General features: G+C 68.3%; 2 protein-coding genes across 2 annotated transcripts; both read left to right on the top strand.

The window, feature by feature from the left end:
• The first annotated feature begins 424 nt into the window (after positions 1–424).
• Positions 425–9,048, top strand: ELMOD3 (ELMO domain containing 3). The gene is made up of 10 exons (XM_054175073.1): positions 425–507; positions 861–930; positions 1,433–1,495; positions 2,428–2,524; positions 2,681–2,799; positions 4,293–4,415; positions 6,004–6,134; positions 6,319–6,395; positions 6,993–7,120; positions 8,802–9,048. The coding sequence occupies exons 1-10, from the start codon at positions 433–435 to the stop codon at positions 8,987–8,989; spliced, it is 1,071 nt and encodes a 356-aa protein (XP_054031048.1). The 5' UTR covers positions 425–432; the 3' UTR covers positions 8,990–9,048.
• A 3,213-nt stretch (positions 9,049–12,261) lies between these two features.
• On the top strand, positions 12,262–14,052 carry ADRA2B (adrenoceptor alpha 2B). Its single transcript, XM_054175071.1, has 2 exons — positions 12,262–12,985; positions 13,694–14,052. The coding sequence occupies exons 1-2, from the start codon at positions 12,356–12,358 to the stop codon at positions 14,048–14,050; spliced, it is 987 nt and encodes a 328-aa protein (XP_054031046.1). The 5' UTR covers positions 12,262–12,355; the 3' UTR covers positions 14,051–14,052.
• The last annotated feature ends 2,147 nt before the right edge of the window (positions 14,053–16,199 follow it).

Below are 16,199 nucleotides of genomic sequence, written 5' to 3'. Positions count from 1 at the left end.
GTGTGGGGCACTGGGAGGTCGAGAGGGGCACTGGGCTCTCGTGTGGGGCACTGGGAGCTGGGAACCGGCCCTGGTGCAGTTGCGCCCCCGGACGGTCGCGTTCCCTGCGGTTTGTCCCTCCCGCGGCGCCGTCGGCCGCGCTCCTCCCTCCGCCCCCCCCCGCGCGATGCCCGCCGGGAGCTGCGGCCCGCGCGTGAGCGGGAGGCTCCCAGCATGCCCTGCGCGCGAGCGGGCCGCCGCCGCTTCCGGTGGGCGCGCGGCAGGATGGTCGGCGGCCGGGAGCAGGGCCCGGGGGCCTGCGGGAGCCGGCTCACGGCAGAGGCCTGAGGCTTCCTCTGGGCCGCCGGGGCGGTCTCCGGCCCCCGGGCCCCTCCCGAGCCCTCGCTGCGGCTCCCGCCGGGCGGGGGTGGCCGCCTGCCTTCCTCGCAGGGCATGAGCGGAGGCGCCGGGGGCTTGGAGCGGCCTGAGGAGCGGCAGCGTGAGCCCCCGCCCGGCAAGTCGCTCCCGGTGCGTGTCAGGCTCTGCCGTGTCGCCTGCCCGGGCGGCCGCCGGCTGTATCCCGGTCCCCGGTGTCATGGAGCCTCCCCCCCGCGTTACCGCTCTGTCCCTCCGGTTATACCCCCTTGACGTGACCTTTCGGGGCACCGAAGGGAAGCCTCTGTTACCGGAGCTGACAGCGGGATAGACCCGCGGGGCTCGGCGCCGCTCCTGCCTTCCTGGCCGGCTCGGAGCCCTGGCGCGGAGGCCGGGGAGGGTTCCCTGAGGGCAGCGCCCCGCGGCCGGGGTCTCCTCCCTGGCGGGGAGCGGCTGGGGGCTGGGGTCCGTCGCGGTGGGTGAAGGCTGCCTCTGTCCCCGCGCAGGTCCCGGCCCTGGGGCAAAACGAACTCCTGAAGGCGCTGGTGGAGGGAGCGGAGCCCCCGGTGGGCGCCGGTGAGCTGCTGCTCGGCTTCCTTCGTGCCGCACCGGTTGGGTCCTGGTGGGGAGAACGCCCGGGGAGCCTGAAGGGAGCCCGAAGGCAGCGGGGGGAGCCCGAAGGCAGCGTGGGGAGCCCGAAGGGAGCCCGAAGGCAGCGTGGGGAGCCCGAAGGGAGCCCGAAGGCAGCGTGGGGAGCCCAGGGAGCCCGAAGGCAGCGTGGGGAGCCCGAAGGCAGCGTGGGGAGCCCGAAAGGAAGTCTGGGTTGTGTGGGGAGCCTGAAGGGAGGCAGGAGGAGCATGAGGGGAGGCCAGCACTGGGCTCGGGGGCTGGTGGAGCCTTCACCTCGCTTCGTCCTAGCTGTGCTAAGGAGGAGCCTGGCAGCATCTCGGGGGGGGCTGCAGGGGGGGGGCTTCTGCCCAGAGGAGGGGAGATCCCCCTTGGCTGAGGTGCCCTGAGCCGTGCTGGGGGCAGGGGCTCCCAGCTGGCTGTGACCTCCGGGGTGGATTTCTTTTGGCAGAGGGCAGCGAGGAGCTGCGGAGAGCGCAGGAGGAATGGGAGGCTGTGGAGGAGGCCCAGTCCGGTGCGGCCTGCCGGGGGTCGCCGGGGGGGGGCAGGGGGAGGGACCTAGCTCCTGGGCGGGGCTGGAGGGAGCTGGGGCAAGGGCTGAAGGTCTGGAGGGGGTGGGAGAGCTACTGTGAGCCCCCAGACCGCCAAGGCTTTGCCACTCTGCTGTGCCAAGGCTGGAGGGGGGAGAGCTGGCAGGGGTCGGGGGGCTGCTGGCAGGGGGCAGGGGGGAGCTGGTGGTGGCCAGGGGGGCTGCTGGCAGGGGGCAGGGGGGCTGCTGGCAGGGGGCAGGGGGGCTGCTGGCAGGGGCCAGGGGGGCTGCTGGCAGGGGGCAGGGGGAGCTGGCAGGGGGCAGGGGGGCTGCTGGCAGGGGCCAGGGGGGCTGCTGGCAGGGGCCAGGGGGAGCTGGCAGGGGGCAGGGGGGCTGCTGGCAGGGGGCAGGGGGGCTGCTGGCAGGGGCCAGGGGGGCTGCTGGCAGGGGGCAGGGGGGCTGCTGGCAGGGGGCAGGGGGAGCTGGTGGGGGCCAGGGGGGCTGCTGGCAGGGGGCAGGGGGGCTGCTGGCAGGGGGCAGGGGGAGCTGGTGGGGGCCAGGGGGGCTGCTGGCAGGGGGGCTGCTGGCAGGGGGCAGGGGGAGCTGGCAGGGGGCAGGGGGAGCTGGCAGGGGGCAGGGGGAGCTGGTGGGGGCCAGGGGGGCTGCTGGCAGGGGGCAGGGGGGAGCTGGTGGGGGCCAGGGGGGAGCTGGCAGGGGGCAGGGGGCTGCTGGCAGGGGGCAGGGGGAGCTGGCAGGGGGCAGGGGGAGCTGGGGGGGGCCGGGGGGGGCTGGCAGGGCTTGGGGCTGGGTGGGCCGGGGCCAGCTCCTCTGGTGCACGGCAGGGGCTCAGCACCAGCAGCTGGGATTGTGGCCAGGAGATGGGGCAGGGGGTGAGCCCACCCTGTGCCTCCCCCCAGGCCCGGGGGGGCTGGCAGCCGGCAGGGCCTCCCTGATCTCCTTCAACGAGGCCCTGCAGCACTTCCAGAGCGCGCAGCTGAGGCGGCGCAGGGTACGGCTGGGCCCTGCCCTCCCAGGGTGCCCTTAGGAAGTAGGTGAGGGGAGGGGGGGATGAGCCCAGCGCTGCCTTCCCTTGCCCCCTGTGCCATCCCTCGGCCCCCCTCCCCCCTGCCTGCCCTGGTGCTCCCCTGCCCTCTCCTCTCCCCCGCAGAGGGCGCAGGTGCCGGTGCCCAGGCCAGGCCTGGCCTCGCTGCTTCGCTTCCTCTTCGGCCCTCCCCGGCTCCAGCCACAGCTGCAGGGGGAGCAGGAGCTGGCACTGGCCATGGCACAGTGTGAGTGTCCCCTGGTGCCCCTGGCACTGGCCATGGCACAGTGTGAGTGTCCCCTGGTGCCCCTGGCACTGGCCATGGCACAGTGTGAGTGTCCCCTGGTGCCCCTGGCACTGGCCATGGCACAGTGAGTGTCCCCTGGTGCCCCTGGCACTGGCCATGGCACAGTGTGAGTGTCCCCTGGTGCCCCTGGCACTGGCCATGGCACAGTGAGTGTCCCCTGGTGCCCCTGGCACTGGCCATGGCACAGTGTGAGTGTCCCCTGGTGCCCCTGGCACTGGCCATGGCACAGTGTGAGTGTCCCCTGGTGCCCCTGGCACTGGCCATGGCACAGTGTGAGTGTCCCCTGGTGCCCCTGGCACTGGCCATGGCACAGTGTGAGTGTCCCCTGGTGCCCCTGGCACTGGCCATGGCACAGTGTGAGTGTCCCCTGGTGCCCCTGGCACTGGCCATGGCACAGTGTGAGTGTCCCCTGGTGCCCCTGGCACTGGCCATGGCACAGTGTGAGTGTCCCCTGGTGCCCCTGGCACTGGCCATGGCACAGTGTGAGTGTCCCCTGGTGCCCCTGGCACTGGCCATGGCACAGTGTGAGTGTCCCCTGGTGCCCCTGGCACTGGCCATGGCACAGTGTGAGTGTCCCCTGGTGCCCCTGGCACTGGCCATGGCACAGTGAGTGTCCCCTGGTGCCCCTGGCACTGGCCATGGCACAGTGAGTGTCCCCTGGTGCCCCTGGCACTGGCCATGGCACAGTGTGAGTGTCCCCTGGTGCCCCCTGCACTGCCAGGGGGGCAGCTGGAGGCTCAGGGCTGTGCTGGGAGTTCTGCTCTCTGCCTGCCCTGTGGCTGCCCTCTGGCTCTTGTGCCCCCTCCCTGCCATGCCATGGTGGCTGCTCCCTGCAGCCTGGCACAGCACTGGGCCCCTGCTGCTCTGCCCTCCCTGCTCCTCCTTCCATGACCAAAGCCAAAGGGACCCTGGGGTGCCAGGCCAGGGGCTGGCTGGCCCTGGGCAGTCAGGAGTGGAAGCTCCTCAGCCACACCTGGGTGCTGGCAGTGCCACCCTGCCCAGCACAGCTTCCCCTGCTGCCCAGCAGCTTCCTCCCCTGCACCCAGGGAGTGATGCTCTGGGGGCTCCTGCCCTGCTGAGCTGTTGCCCTCTCCTACCCCATGGCCTTCTCCTGGGCTCCAGGAGGTGCCCAGCTCTGGCAGCTCAGCTCTGGCCACGCTCCAGATGTGCCCTGCAGCTGGTGGCAGCTTCAGGGCTGCCAGGGGGCGGTTTGGGAGGCCCAGGGTTGGGTTTGGGAGGCTGAGGGGGTTTGGGAAGGAGGCCAAGGGCTGGGCTTGGGAGGCCAAGAGGCCATTTCTGGACCCTGAAGCTGTGGGGAGGGAGGCTGAGGGTTGGGGTTTGGAGGCTGAAAGGCTGCTTTGGGGCAGCCCTGGGCTGCTTTTGCAGGCTGAGGGGCACTTGGGGGGCACTGAAGGGTGTTTGCTCCCTGGCAGGTGCCCTGGATGATGAGCAGAAGGTGCACATGAGGATCCTGCAGACAGTGTACAGGAGGCTGACGTGCTCCAGGCTGGGCTGCCCTCGCTATGGGGCACACTGGGAGGAGCTGGGCTTCCAGGGTAGGGCCCAGGGGGCAGCTCAGGGCAGAGCTGTGCCCTGCTCTCCTTCCTGAGGGGTCCCTCAGGCCCTGCTCCCTTTCCTGAGGTGGGATCCAGAGGTTAGGTCATGGAAGCATGGAAAGCTGTGGATGGGAAGGGAGCTCTCAGGCTCATCAAGTGCAGCTTCCCTGCCCCCAGCAGGGCACACTGCAGGCTCAGGTCCCCTCCTCCTCCACACACAGCTGCAGTCCTGCTGCTCTGGCACCTGATGGCTTTGGGGTGAAGAGGCCTTTAAGCTCACCCAGCCCAGCCCTGAGCCCAGCACTGCCCCAGCACCACCCCCCCATGGCCTCAGCACCACAGCTCCAGGGCTCTGGAACCCCTCCAGGGCTGGGGACTGCACCACTGCCCTGGGCAGCCTGGGCCAGGCCTGGGCAAACCTTCCCAGGAGGAAATAGTTCCTCATGGCCAACCTGAGCCTCCCCTGGGGCAGCCTGAGGCCATTGCCTCTCCTCCCATCACTTGTTCCTAGGGAGCAGAGCCCAACCCCCACCTGGCTCCAGCCTCCTCTCAGGAGCTGCAGAGAGCAATGAGCTCTCCCTCAGCCTCCTCTGCTCCAGCCTCAACCCCCCCAGCTGCCTCAGCTGCTCCTCCCCAGCCCTCTTCTCCAGACCCTTCCCCAGCCAGGCCAGGCTGCAGAGCTGGGGCAGAGGAACCTCAGGAGGTTCAAGCAGGGCAAGGGCAGGGTCCTGCCCCTGGGGAGCAACAACCTCCTGCAGCAGCACAGCTGAGGGGGAACCTGCTGGGAAGCAGCTCCAGGAGAAGGAGCTGGGAGGGCTGGGGGACAAGAAGGTGCCCAGGAGCCAGCAGTGTGCCCTGGGGGCCAAGAAGGCCTCAGTGGTGTCCTGGGGGGCAGGGAGGAGAGTGTGGGCAGCAGGGCAAGGGAGGCTCTGCTGCCCCTCTGCCCTGCCCTGGGGAGCCCACAGCTGCACTCCTGGCTCCAGCTCTGGGCTCCCCAGTTGCAGAGCCTGGGAAGTGCTGGGGAGAGTCCAGGGCAGGCTGGGAAGCTGCTGAGGGGCCTGGAGCAGCTCTGGCAGCAGCAAAGGCTGAGAGCCCTGGGGCTGAGAGCCTGCAGAAGAGCAGCCCCAGAGGGCAGCTGAGCAATGCTCAGCAAGAGCTGAAGGAGCTGTGGGGGGCAGGAGGCTGGGGCCAGGCTCTGCTGAGTGGTGCCCAGGGCCAGGCCAAGGGGCAAGGGGCACAGATTGGCAGCCAGGAGATGCCAGCTGGAGAGGAGGAGAAAGTAGTTTGGTGTGAGGGTGCTGGAGGCCTGGAGCAGGCTGCCCAGAGAGGTTGTGGAGTCTCCTCTGGAGAGCTTCCAACCCCCCCTGGGCACTGTGCCCCTGGGCAAGCTGCTGTGGGAGCCCTGCTGGAGCAGGGGCCTGGGCTGGGGGAGCTCCAGAGCTCCTTCCCCACCCCTCCATGCTGGGTGCTGTGCCCTCATCACAGAGGCCCTGGCATCCCCCAGCTCCTGGCAGGGATCCTCCCCAGACCCTTCCCCTTGGGAAGTCATTCCCTGGGGGCCCTTGGGGCTCCCTGTTGCCTCTGCCAGGGGTGGATCCTGGCACTGACCTGCGTGGGACAGGGATGCTGGGGCTGATGCAGATCCTCTTCTTCGTCATGGACCCCCAGCTGCTGCCTCTGGCACGAGAGATCTTCAGGCTGTCCCAGCACCAGAGCCAGGCCTGTCCCTGCCCTCTGCCCTCCCTGCCTGCAGCCCTTCCTGCTCTGTGCCCCCTAACCCTCAGGGAAGGGGAAACCAAACCCCCTGCAGAGCTTGGTTGAGCTTCTCCCTCTCCCCTCTTGCACTGCTGAGGGGGCTGGGGGCTGGCTGCTGAGCTCTGTGCTGCTGCTCCTTCCCTTGCAGAGCTTCCCCTTCTGCATCATGTCTGTGAACATCACCAGGATGGTGCTGCAGGCCCTGCGTGAGGAGAGGCTCTCCAGGTGAGCTGGGGGGGGCTGGGGGCTTGGGCAGCATCCTCAGTCTCACTCTGCCCTCTCCCAGCTCAAAGCCATTGTCCCTCAGCCTGGCACTCCCAGCCCTTGCCCAAAGTCCCTCCCCAGCTCCCCTGGAGCCCTTCAGGTACTGCAAGGCTGCTCTGAGCTCTCCCTGGAGCCTTCTCCTCCCTGGCCTGCACAGCCCCAACTCTCCCAGCCTGGCCCCACAGGGGAGGTTCTGCAGCCTCTGATCATCCTCATGGCCTCCTCTGGAGCCTCTCCAGCAGCTCCAGGTCCTTCCTGTGCTGGGGGCCCAGAGCTGGAGGCAGTGCTGCAGGTGGGGGCTGAGCAGAGCAGAGCAGAGGGGCAGAATCCCCTCCCTGTGCTGCTGCTCTCCCTGCTCTGGCTGCAGCTCAGCACTCAGCTGGCTCTGGGCTGCCAGGGACCAGTGCTGGCTCCTGGGGACCACCTGACCCCCCCAAGGCCTTCTCAGGGCTGCTCTCAGCCTCTCCTGCCCCAGCTGGGGCCGTGTGGGGGCTGCCCTGAGGCCTGGCTGGCCCTGGGTGCTGGGCAGCCCTGGCTGAGGCTGTGCTGTGCCTGCAGGGAGTGCAATCGCCGGCAGCAGGTCCTGGCTGTGCTCAACCAGCTCTACGCCGCTGCCTTCCTGCGCCTCTACTGCCTCTGGAGGGGGCAGCACAGGACCCTGGCTGACTCCAGCGCCCTCCTCAAGGGTTGGTTCCTCCTCCCCCTTCTCCCCACCGAGGAAAACTCACCCCCAGAAGCTCAGCACCTTCCCAGCACCCTCCTGCCCTGCTGAGCCCCACCCTCGAGGGCTGTGGCAGCCCAGGAAGGCTCAGCCTGCATCCTTCACCCTGCACCCCCCCAGCAGGCTCTGCCACAGGCTGCCTCCTGCCTGCAGGTGTTGAAAGCCAGGCCTGGAGCAGGCTGGGCTGGGGGGAGGTGTCCCTGCCCAGGGCAGGGGCTTGGAGCTGGCTGAGCTTTTGAGCTCCCTTCCAGCCCAACCCATTCCATAACTCTGCAGCCAGCTCCCTGCTGGGGCTGCTTCTCCTCAGGGAAGCTCCTGCTGTGTCCTGGGGCTGCTCTGCCACAGTGGGTGACACACACAGGGACATTGCTGCCCTCCCCCAGCTCTCTCCCATCGTGCTGGGTGGTTGCATCAAGCCCTGTTAGCAGGGAAGGAGGTCAGGGGAGGTGCTGAGACCACTGATCAGTGAGGGCTAAATGAACACTGGGGCTGTTTGCTGTGGGGGAGGCTGCCCCCAGCTGTTGGCTCCTAGCAGGCCTGGATCAAGACAGGAGGTCTGGAGGTGTGGTTGAGCCCCTGGGCTGGGCACTGGGGAGGCCACAGCTGGAATCCTGGGCTCAGGGTTGGGCTCTGACTGCCAGAAGGACTCTGAGGGCTGGAGCAGGGCCAGAGAAGGGCAACAGAGCTGGGGAAGGGTCTGGAGAGCAGGGCAGGGGAGGAGCAGCTGAGGCAGCTGGCGGGGCTGAGGCTGGAGCAGAGGAGGCTGAGGGAGAGCTCATTGCTCTCTGCAGCTCCTGAGGGGAGGCTGGAGCCAGGTGGGGGTTGGGCTCTGCTCCCTAGGAACAAGTGATGGGAGGAGAGGCAATGGCCTCAGGCTGCCCCAGGGGAGGCTCAGGTTGGCCATGAGGAACAATTTCCTCCTGGGAAGGTTTGTCCAGGCCTGGCCCAGGCTGCCCAGGGCAGTGGTGGAGTCTGGAGAGGAGAAGGCTGAGAGGGATCTGATCAATGTCTATCAATGTCTGAGGGCTGGGGGGCAGGAGGGAGGGGACAGGGCCAGGCTCTGCTCACTGTGCCCTGGGACAGGCCAAGGGGCACTGGATGGAAAGTGCAGCCCAGGAGGTTCCACCTCCCCATGAGGAGGAACTTCTGCCCTGGGAGGCTCCCAGAGGCCTGGAGCAGGCTGCCCAGGGAGGCTGTGGAGTCTCCTTCCCTGGAGCCTTCCCAGCCCTGCCTGGATGTGCTCTGTGTGCCCTGTGCTGGGCTCTGTGCTGCTGCTCTGGCAGGGGCTGGGCTGGATGATCCCCAGGGGTCCCCTCCAAGCCCTCACCTCCTGTGGCCTCTGCTCCATCCCTAGAGGGGGGTCAGAGACTTGTGGGGGTGGTGCTGAGGGCCATGGGGTGGTGGCAGTGGCTCAGCAGCAGCAGTGGTGACTGAGCTGCAGGTGAGAGCTTGGCCCTGGTGAGCTCCAAGGTCTCTTCCATCCCCAGCAGCTGTTGGGTTCTGTGGTTCTGAGCCCCAGTTGTGCCCTTTGCTGCTGGGACACTTTGGGGCAGGGGCTGCAGACCTTGCCCTGGGAGCATTCAGCCTCCCTGATACCACCCAGACCTGGCTCTGCCTCCTCACACCTCCCCCTCTGCCCTGCCCAGAGCTGGAACTCGCCACCAAGAAGAAACCAAAGCAGCTGCTGAAGTCCCTGGAGGCCTTCCTGAAGCAGAGCCCCACAGCAGAGGCCCTTCAGCAGCTGCCCTCCCCTGCTGGCCCCGGGGGGGACATCGACTTTGTGGGCATCTGTGAGCCCCAGGTGGAGCTGGAAGGAGCTGCCAGGCTGCTCTGAAAGGGGGGAGCCCTGCTGAAGGCTGCACCAGCACTGCAGAGCCCAGCCAGGGGCTCAGGGAGGGCCTCAGGGCTGGAGGTGGCTGCCAGCCCGGGGGGGGGGGGGGGGCGGGGGGCAGGGGTTTGCCCTAAGTGTCCCCAGAGGATGCTGCCTGGGTGGCTCCCACTCAGCCTGCAGGGCTCCCCAGGGCCCAGCCCCCCCCGACTTGGAGCCAAGGAGGAGGTGGTGGAGGGGGTAGGATGTGTGGGACAGCAGCCTGGGGGCTGGGGCAGTCTGTCCCTCTGTCCCCCTGTCCCCAGCCCTGCCCCTTGCCTGCAGCAGAAGGGAGCTGGAGCAGGGAGGAGGCTCCTGAGCCAAAGTGGCACCAGCAGCACCCAGCAGGGTGTAGCCCCCCTGGGTGCTCAGGGGGTGAGGGTGGCAGCAGGGCCCCATGACACCTTCCCAGCCCCCTCCCTGCCTTGGTTTCCCCCTCAGCCTCCCTCCCCCCCAGGCATGGCCCCAGTCCTGCTGAGCTGGAGGCTGTGCAGCTGCCCTGAGCAGGGCTTCAGAGTGCTCCCGAGGCCTCCTCAGCCCTCCAGAGGGGGAGAGAGCCCCCCAGGACCCCAGATTGGGATACAAAACGTGGGGGGGGGGTGGTGACCAGGAGGAGTTGAGGGGTGCTGGAGCTGGCATCCCACAGGCTGGGGTGGGGGGAGGGGGCTGCAGTCCATCTGAAGTGGTGCTGAGGGGCTGGAGAGTGCTGCCCCCAGCCTCAATAAAACAACAATGGAGTGAGGAGGAGTCTGGAGCTGGGGGGGAGGGAGCTGGGGGATTGGGGCAAGGGCTGGGGAGGGGGGGGAGGGAGCTGGGAACTGAGGATGTTTGTGCTGGGGGAGTGCAGGGGCAATGGGTGCCAGGGAGGGCTGGGGGTGCTGGGCAAGGGGACACGGGTGCCAGGAGGGCTGGGGGTGCTGGGCAAGGGGACACAGGTGCTAGGAGGGCTGGGGGTGCTGGGCAAGGGGACACAGGTGCCAGGGAGGGCTGGGGGTGCTGGGCAAGGGGACACAGGTGCTAGGAGGGCTGGGGGTGCTGGGCAAGGGGACACAGGTGCCAGGAGGGCTGGGGGTGCTGGGCAAGGGGACATGGGTGCCAGGGAGGGCTGGGGGTGCTGGGCACGGGGACACAGGTGCTAGGAGGGCTGGGGGTGCTGGGCAAGGGGACACAGGTGCCAGGAGGGCTGGGGGTGCTGGGCAAGGGGATGGAGAGGCCAGGGAGGGCTATGGGCAGCAGTAAGGGCTGGGGGTGCTGGGGAGAGGGAGCCAGGAGAGCAGGGGGTGTTGGGGTGCTGGGTAGGAGGGGAGGTAGCTGGGATGGAGGACTGGGAGTGCCAAGGAGGGATGTGGGTGCTGGAGAGGGTACCAGAGAAGGATGTGGGTGCCAGGGGAGAGAAACGGTTGTTGGGGAAGGGCTGTGGGTGTCAGGGAGGGGCTGGAGGGGGCAGGCACATGGGTGCCAGGGAAGGGGGTGGGTACTGGGGAGGAGGTGGCAGGTACCAGTAAGGGCTATGGGTGCTGGGGCAGGGGACACAGGTGCCAGGAGGGCTGGGGGTGCTTGGGGTGCTGGGTAGGAGGGGAGGTCCCTGGGCTGCAGGACTGGGAGTGCTGGGGAAGGATGTGGGTGCTGGAGGGGGTACCAGAGGGGGAACTGAGGGGTATCAGATGGGGAACCAGGGAAATGTGCTGAAGAAGGGATGTGGGTGCCAGGGAGGGAGGGGTGTGGGTGCCAGGGAGGGAGGGAGGGATGTGGGTGCCAGGGAGGGAGGGAGGGATGTGGGTGCCAGGGAGGGAGGGATGTGGGTGCCAGGGAGGGAGGGGTGTGGGTGCCAGGGAGGGAGGGAGGGGTGTGGGTGCTGGGCAAGAGATGCCAAGGAGGGGCACAGATAGCAGGGGGGTGGGTATCAGGGAGGGAGTGGGGTACCAGGTGGGCTGTGGGTACCAGGGAAAGGGATGGCAGTGCCAGGGCAGGATGGGGCTGCTAGGGAAGGGACACAGGGTGCTGGGGGAGCAGTGTGGGTACCAGGGAGGGAGAGGGGAGTGGGCACTGGAGAGCAGTTGTCAGGGAGGGATGTGGGTACCAGGGAGGGATGTGGGTGCTGGGTGGGGGGTATCAGGGAGAGAGGGGGCACTGGGGAGGGCGAGGTGGGTGCCAGGCTGCTGAGGGTGGCTGCTGGGGATGGCACCTGGGTGCTGAGGGAGTGATGTGGGTGCCTGGGAGGGCATGAGTGCCATGCAGATGTGGGGGTCATGAGGGTGTTGGAGAGGAGACAGAGGTGCCAGGGAGGTATGTGGGTGCTGGGTGGAAGGTACCAGGGGAGGATGTGGATGCCAGGAAAGGGAAGAAGGTCCTGAGGAAGACACAGGTGCCAGGAAGGGAGGGATGGGGGTGCTGGAGAAGAGAGGGAGGTGCCAGGGAAGGGCCGTGGGTACCAGGTTGAGGGATGTGGGGAGGCAGGTGGGATGCAGGCTCCAGGGAGGGAGGGGGGTGTTGGGAGAGGGGCACAGGTACCAGGGCAGGGCTGTGGGCACTGGGGAGGGGATGCAGGTACCAGGGACAGAGGGAGGGAAGGGGGTACCAGAGGAGATGATGCAAAGGGAGGGGCCTGGGTACCAGGGAGGGATGAGGGTGCCGGGGGAGGGCCATGGGTGCTGAGGGAGCGATGTGCGGCGCGGGGCAGCGGAGCCCGGCGCCGCAGGCAGCCGCTGGTGTCCCCGGTTCCGCCCGGTTCCGCCCCGGGGGCGGTTGCTCAGGCACCCCCCACCCCCGAACCCCCACGGCCGCTTAAAACCCCGAGGAGGCGGCGCCCGGCAGCGCAGAGCCCGGCGGCACCGGCGGCGGCACCGGGAGGTAGGGTGAGGGCCGGGCAGGGCAAGGGGGCACGGAACGGGCAGGGGCGGGGGGGCGGGGGAGGGGGTGTGCAGGCAGCGGGAAGGATTGCAGACAGATCAGGGGTGCAGGCAGAGGTCAGGCAGCAGGAGGGATTGCAGGCAGGTCAGGGGTGCAGGCAGAGGTCAGGCAGCAGGCAGAGGTCAGGCAGCAGGAGGAACCGCAGGCAGGGCAAAGGTGCGGGCAGGGGTGCAGGCAGGGGTGCAGGCATCGGTAGGAAGCAGCAGCAAGGGCAGGGGTGCAGGGAGCAGGAGGGATTGCAGGCAGAGGTGCAGGCAGACAGTGCAAAGGTGCAGGCAGCAGGAGGGACCCAGGCGAAGCAGGGGAGCAGCAGGGGGCGGGCAGGGCAGGGCAGGGCAGGCAGCATGGCCCCCGGTGTCGGCCGGCAGCCCTCGGACCGCTCCCTGCGCTCTCCGGGGCGGCGCTGAGCCCTCGCCCGCAGCCATGCAGGGGCCCCGGGGCGGCTACTCCGTGCAAGCCGCGGCCGCCATCGCCGCCACCATCACCTTCCTGGTGCTCTTCACCGTGGCGGGCAACGGCCTGGTGATCCTGGCCGTGCTCAGCAGCCGCTCGCTGCGGGCGCCCCAGAACCTCTTCCTGGTGTCCCTGGCGGCCGCCGACATCCTGGTGGCCACCATCATCATCCCCTTCTCGCTGGCCAACGAGCTGCTGGGCTATTGGTACTTCCAGCGGGCCTGGTGCCAGCTCTACCTGGCGCTGGACGTCCTCTTCTGCACCTCCTCCATCGTGCACCTCTGCGCCATCAGCCTGGACCGGTACTGGGCGGTCAGCAGGGCCGTGCCGTGCCGCACCCGGCGCCGCGTCAAGCTCAGCATCCTGCTGGTCTGGACCATCGCCGCCCTCATCTCCCTCCCGCCCCTGCTCTACGAGGGCGAGCGGCGGCCGGCGGCCGGCGAGGAGAGGCCTCAGTGCCGGCTCAACGAGGAGGCCTGGTACGTCCTCTCCTCCAGCGTTGGCTCCTTCTTCGCCCCCTGCCTCATCATGGTCCTGGTCTACCTCCGCATCTACCTTATCGCCAGGCGCCGCCACCGCGCCCGCACCGCTGCTGCTAGTGCTGCCACCACCGCTGCCACTGCCACAGCTGCTGCCACCACCGCTGCCACTGCCACAGCTGCTGCCACCGCCGCTGCCACTGCCACCACCACTGCCACTGCTGCTGCCACCACTGCCACTGCTGCTGCCACCACCGCTGCCGTTGCCACCACCACTGCCACAGCTGCTGCCACCACCGCTGCCACTGCCACAGCTGCTGCCACCACCGCTGCCATTGCCACCACCACTGCCACTGCTGCTGCCACCACTGCCACTGCTGCTGCCACCACCGCTGCCGTTGCCACCACCACTGCCACAGCTGCTGCCACCACCGCCGCTGCCACTGCCACTACTGCCACTGCTGCTGCCACCACCGCTGCTGTTGCCACCACCGCCACTGCTGCTGCCACCACTGCCACAGCTGCTGCCACCGCCGCTGCTGCTGCCACCACCGCTGCCACCACCGCCACAGCTGCTGCCACCACTGCCACTGCCTCTGTGCCACCACCGCTGCCACCCAGCGGCGCCCAGCCTGTGGGCACCTGCCCACCACCTGACCCAGCCGAGCTGCTCAGCTCTGGGGAGCCTCCAGTGTCCCCCAGCACCGTGTCGGGGGCAGCCCTGCAGCCCAGGGGACAGCCCAGGGGACAGCCCAAGGGCCAGCCCAGGGACACTTTGGACACTGGGACAGAGCCATCCCCGCAGCCCAGGGCGCAGCCCAGGGCACAGCCCAGGGCCACCCTGGCCACAGGGTCGGGACAGGTGGTGCTGGCGCGGGGGCTGCTGGCGCTGAGCACCTGGCGGAGGAAGGCTCAGCTGAAGAGGGAGCAGCGCTTCACTGTCGTGCTTGCCGTGGTCATCGGAGCCTTCGTCCTCTGCTGGTTCCCCTTCTTCTTCCTCTACAGCCTGGGCGCGCTCTGTCCCCAGCGCTGCAAGGTCCCCGACGGCGTCTTCCAGTTCTTCTTCTGGGTTGGGTACCTGAACAGCTCTCTCAACCCTCTCATCTACACCATCTTCAACCGGGACTTCCGCGCAGCCTTCCGCCGCCTCCTCTGCTGCCGCCGCCCTGCCCCCACGCCCTGCTGAGCGCCTCTGGGGAGGGGCTCTGGGGAGGGGCTCTGGCCACCCCATACCTCTTCCTCCTCCTCCACCTCCTCCTGGCTCTGCTCACCCCTTGGGTCTGCAGATGACTTTGATATCCCCCCCCAAAGCGACACCGAGGCGCTTGTGGCGCTGGCTGCCTTCTGTCTCTGCCAGACTTCCCTGAGGGCTTGGTGTGGGGGGCAAAGGAACGTGCCACCATGGAAGGGATGTGCCACCATGGAAGGGATGTGCCACCATGGAAGGGATGTGCCACCATCAGAGGGATGTGCCACCATCAGAGGGATGTGCCACCATGGAAGGGATGTGCCAGAGGGATGTGCCACCATGGAAGGGATGTGCCACCATCAAAGGGATGTGCCACCATCAGAGGGATGTGCCAGAGGGATGTGCCACCATGGAAGGGATGTGCCACCATCAAAGGGATGTGCCACCATCAGAGGGATGTGCCAGAGGGATGTGCCACCATGGAAGGGATGTGCCACCATCAGAGGGATGTGCCAGCATCAGAGGGATGTGCCACCCTGCCATCCCCCCTGTCCCCAAGCCCGGTGGCATCCCAGCCAGTGCCACCTCAGCCCTTTCCCAATAAAAGTTATTTTGTAATAAGAACAAGAATGTCACTTTTTGTGCGGGCAGGGGACACGGGGGGGGGTCGGGGGGGTGCTGTCTGTGTGTGTCCCCACCAGCTCCATCCCCAGGGACATTTGGGGACAAGCAGTGTGTCCTGTGGTGGCAGCAGAGCAGGAACACAGTGCAGGGGGAGGGGGAGGGGAACATTGCTGGCAGCGAAGGAATAAATAACAGGAACCAAAAAAACCCCAAACGGCCCCGAAGTGACCCTGGGCAGCTGCTGGCCCTGAGGACACTGAACCCAGCGGGGAGATCCTGGCAGAGGACAGGGACAGAGCCTGGGGATCCTGGCAGGGGACAGGGACAGAGCCTGGCACCCAGCACACTCTGCCCCACACCCGTGTCCCGCCCCACACTGTGGTTCCAGTGCCCCCAGCAGCTGGGGACAGGGTTGGGGACAGGGTTGGGGACAGGTCCCCCCCGCAGCGTGGCTCTAGCCCCATCCCTGCTCCACCGGCCATATCCCACCGCCGGCACTTCGGGAAGCCCTTTCCCAGCCCTTCCCTTCCCTTCTCCCCCCCGGTGGCCGCGGGCCCGTCCCGGCGCGCTGGGAGGACGCCGGAGGTGGGACGAGGTCGTGTGAACGGGGCCCGGAGCGCAGCGGCGGGGCCGGGGCCGCGGGGCCGCGCACGCCGCTCGGCTCCCCGCCAGCCCCCGGCCGGCCCCGATCCCGGCCCCTGGCAGCGTGTCCCGCTGCGGCTCCTCTGCCCCCGGCACCCCACAGGAAGGGGAACAGATGTGGGCCAGATGTGGTCCCGTTGGGGTGTGCGGATCTGTGGGGCTGGGCATGGGGCTGTGGGGCTGGGCATGGTCCCGGGGGCTGGTTGGTGTCCCACGAGGATCTGCTCATGGTGGTATGGGGCTGTATGTGATAGCATGGGGCTGGGCACGGTCCCATGGGGATCTGAACATGGTCCTGTGGGGCTGGACATGGTGCTGAGGAGCTCAGCATGGGGCTGTGGGGCTGGGGGTCTCACAGGGCTAACCATGGCCCCATGGGCAGGTCATGGTGCCATGAGGATCTGCTCATGGTCTTGTGGGACTGCATATGGTCCTGTGGGGCTGGGCATGGGGCTGGGGGTTTGAGCATGGTCCTGTGGGGCTGGGCACGGGACTGGGAGTCTGAGCATGGGGCTGAGGGTCTCAGGGCTACACATGGTCCCATGGGCAGGTCATGGTCTTATGGGACTGGGTACAGTCCTGTGGGGCTGGGCATGGGGCTGGGGGTCTGAGCATGGTCCTGTGGGGCTGGGCATGGTCATAGTCTTATGGGACTGGGTACAGTCCTGTGGGGCTGGGCACGGGGCTGGGGGTCTGAGCATGGTCCTGTGGGGCTGGATGTGGTCCCCGAGGAGGTTTCCATGGTGCCGCAGGAGATCTGAGTGTTCCCCTGGGACCTCCCCCAGCCCCTTCCCCCATGCTGCTGCCAGCCCTGCTTCCCCCCCCCCAGCTTTCCCCTCTCTCTGCTCCCCACTAATCCCCCCCCCCCAGCCCTCCCACA

This window comes from Dryobates pubescens, chromosome 31 (genome assembly GCF_014839835.1).
Source record: "Dryobates pubescens isolate bDryPub1 chromosome 31, bDryPub1.pri, whole genome shotgun sequence".
Classification (NCBI taxonomy): domain Eukaryota; kingdom Metazoa; phylum Chordata; class Aves; order Piciformes; family Picidae; genus Dryobates; species Dryobates pubescens.
This window is presented reverse-complemented; position numbering and strand designations above follow the sequence as displayed.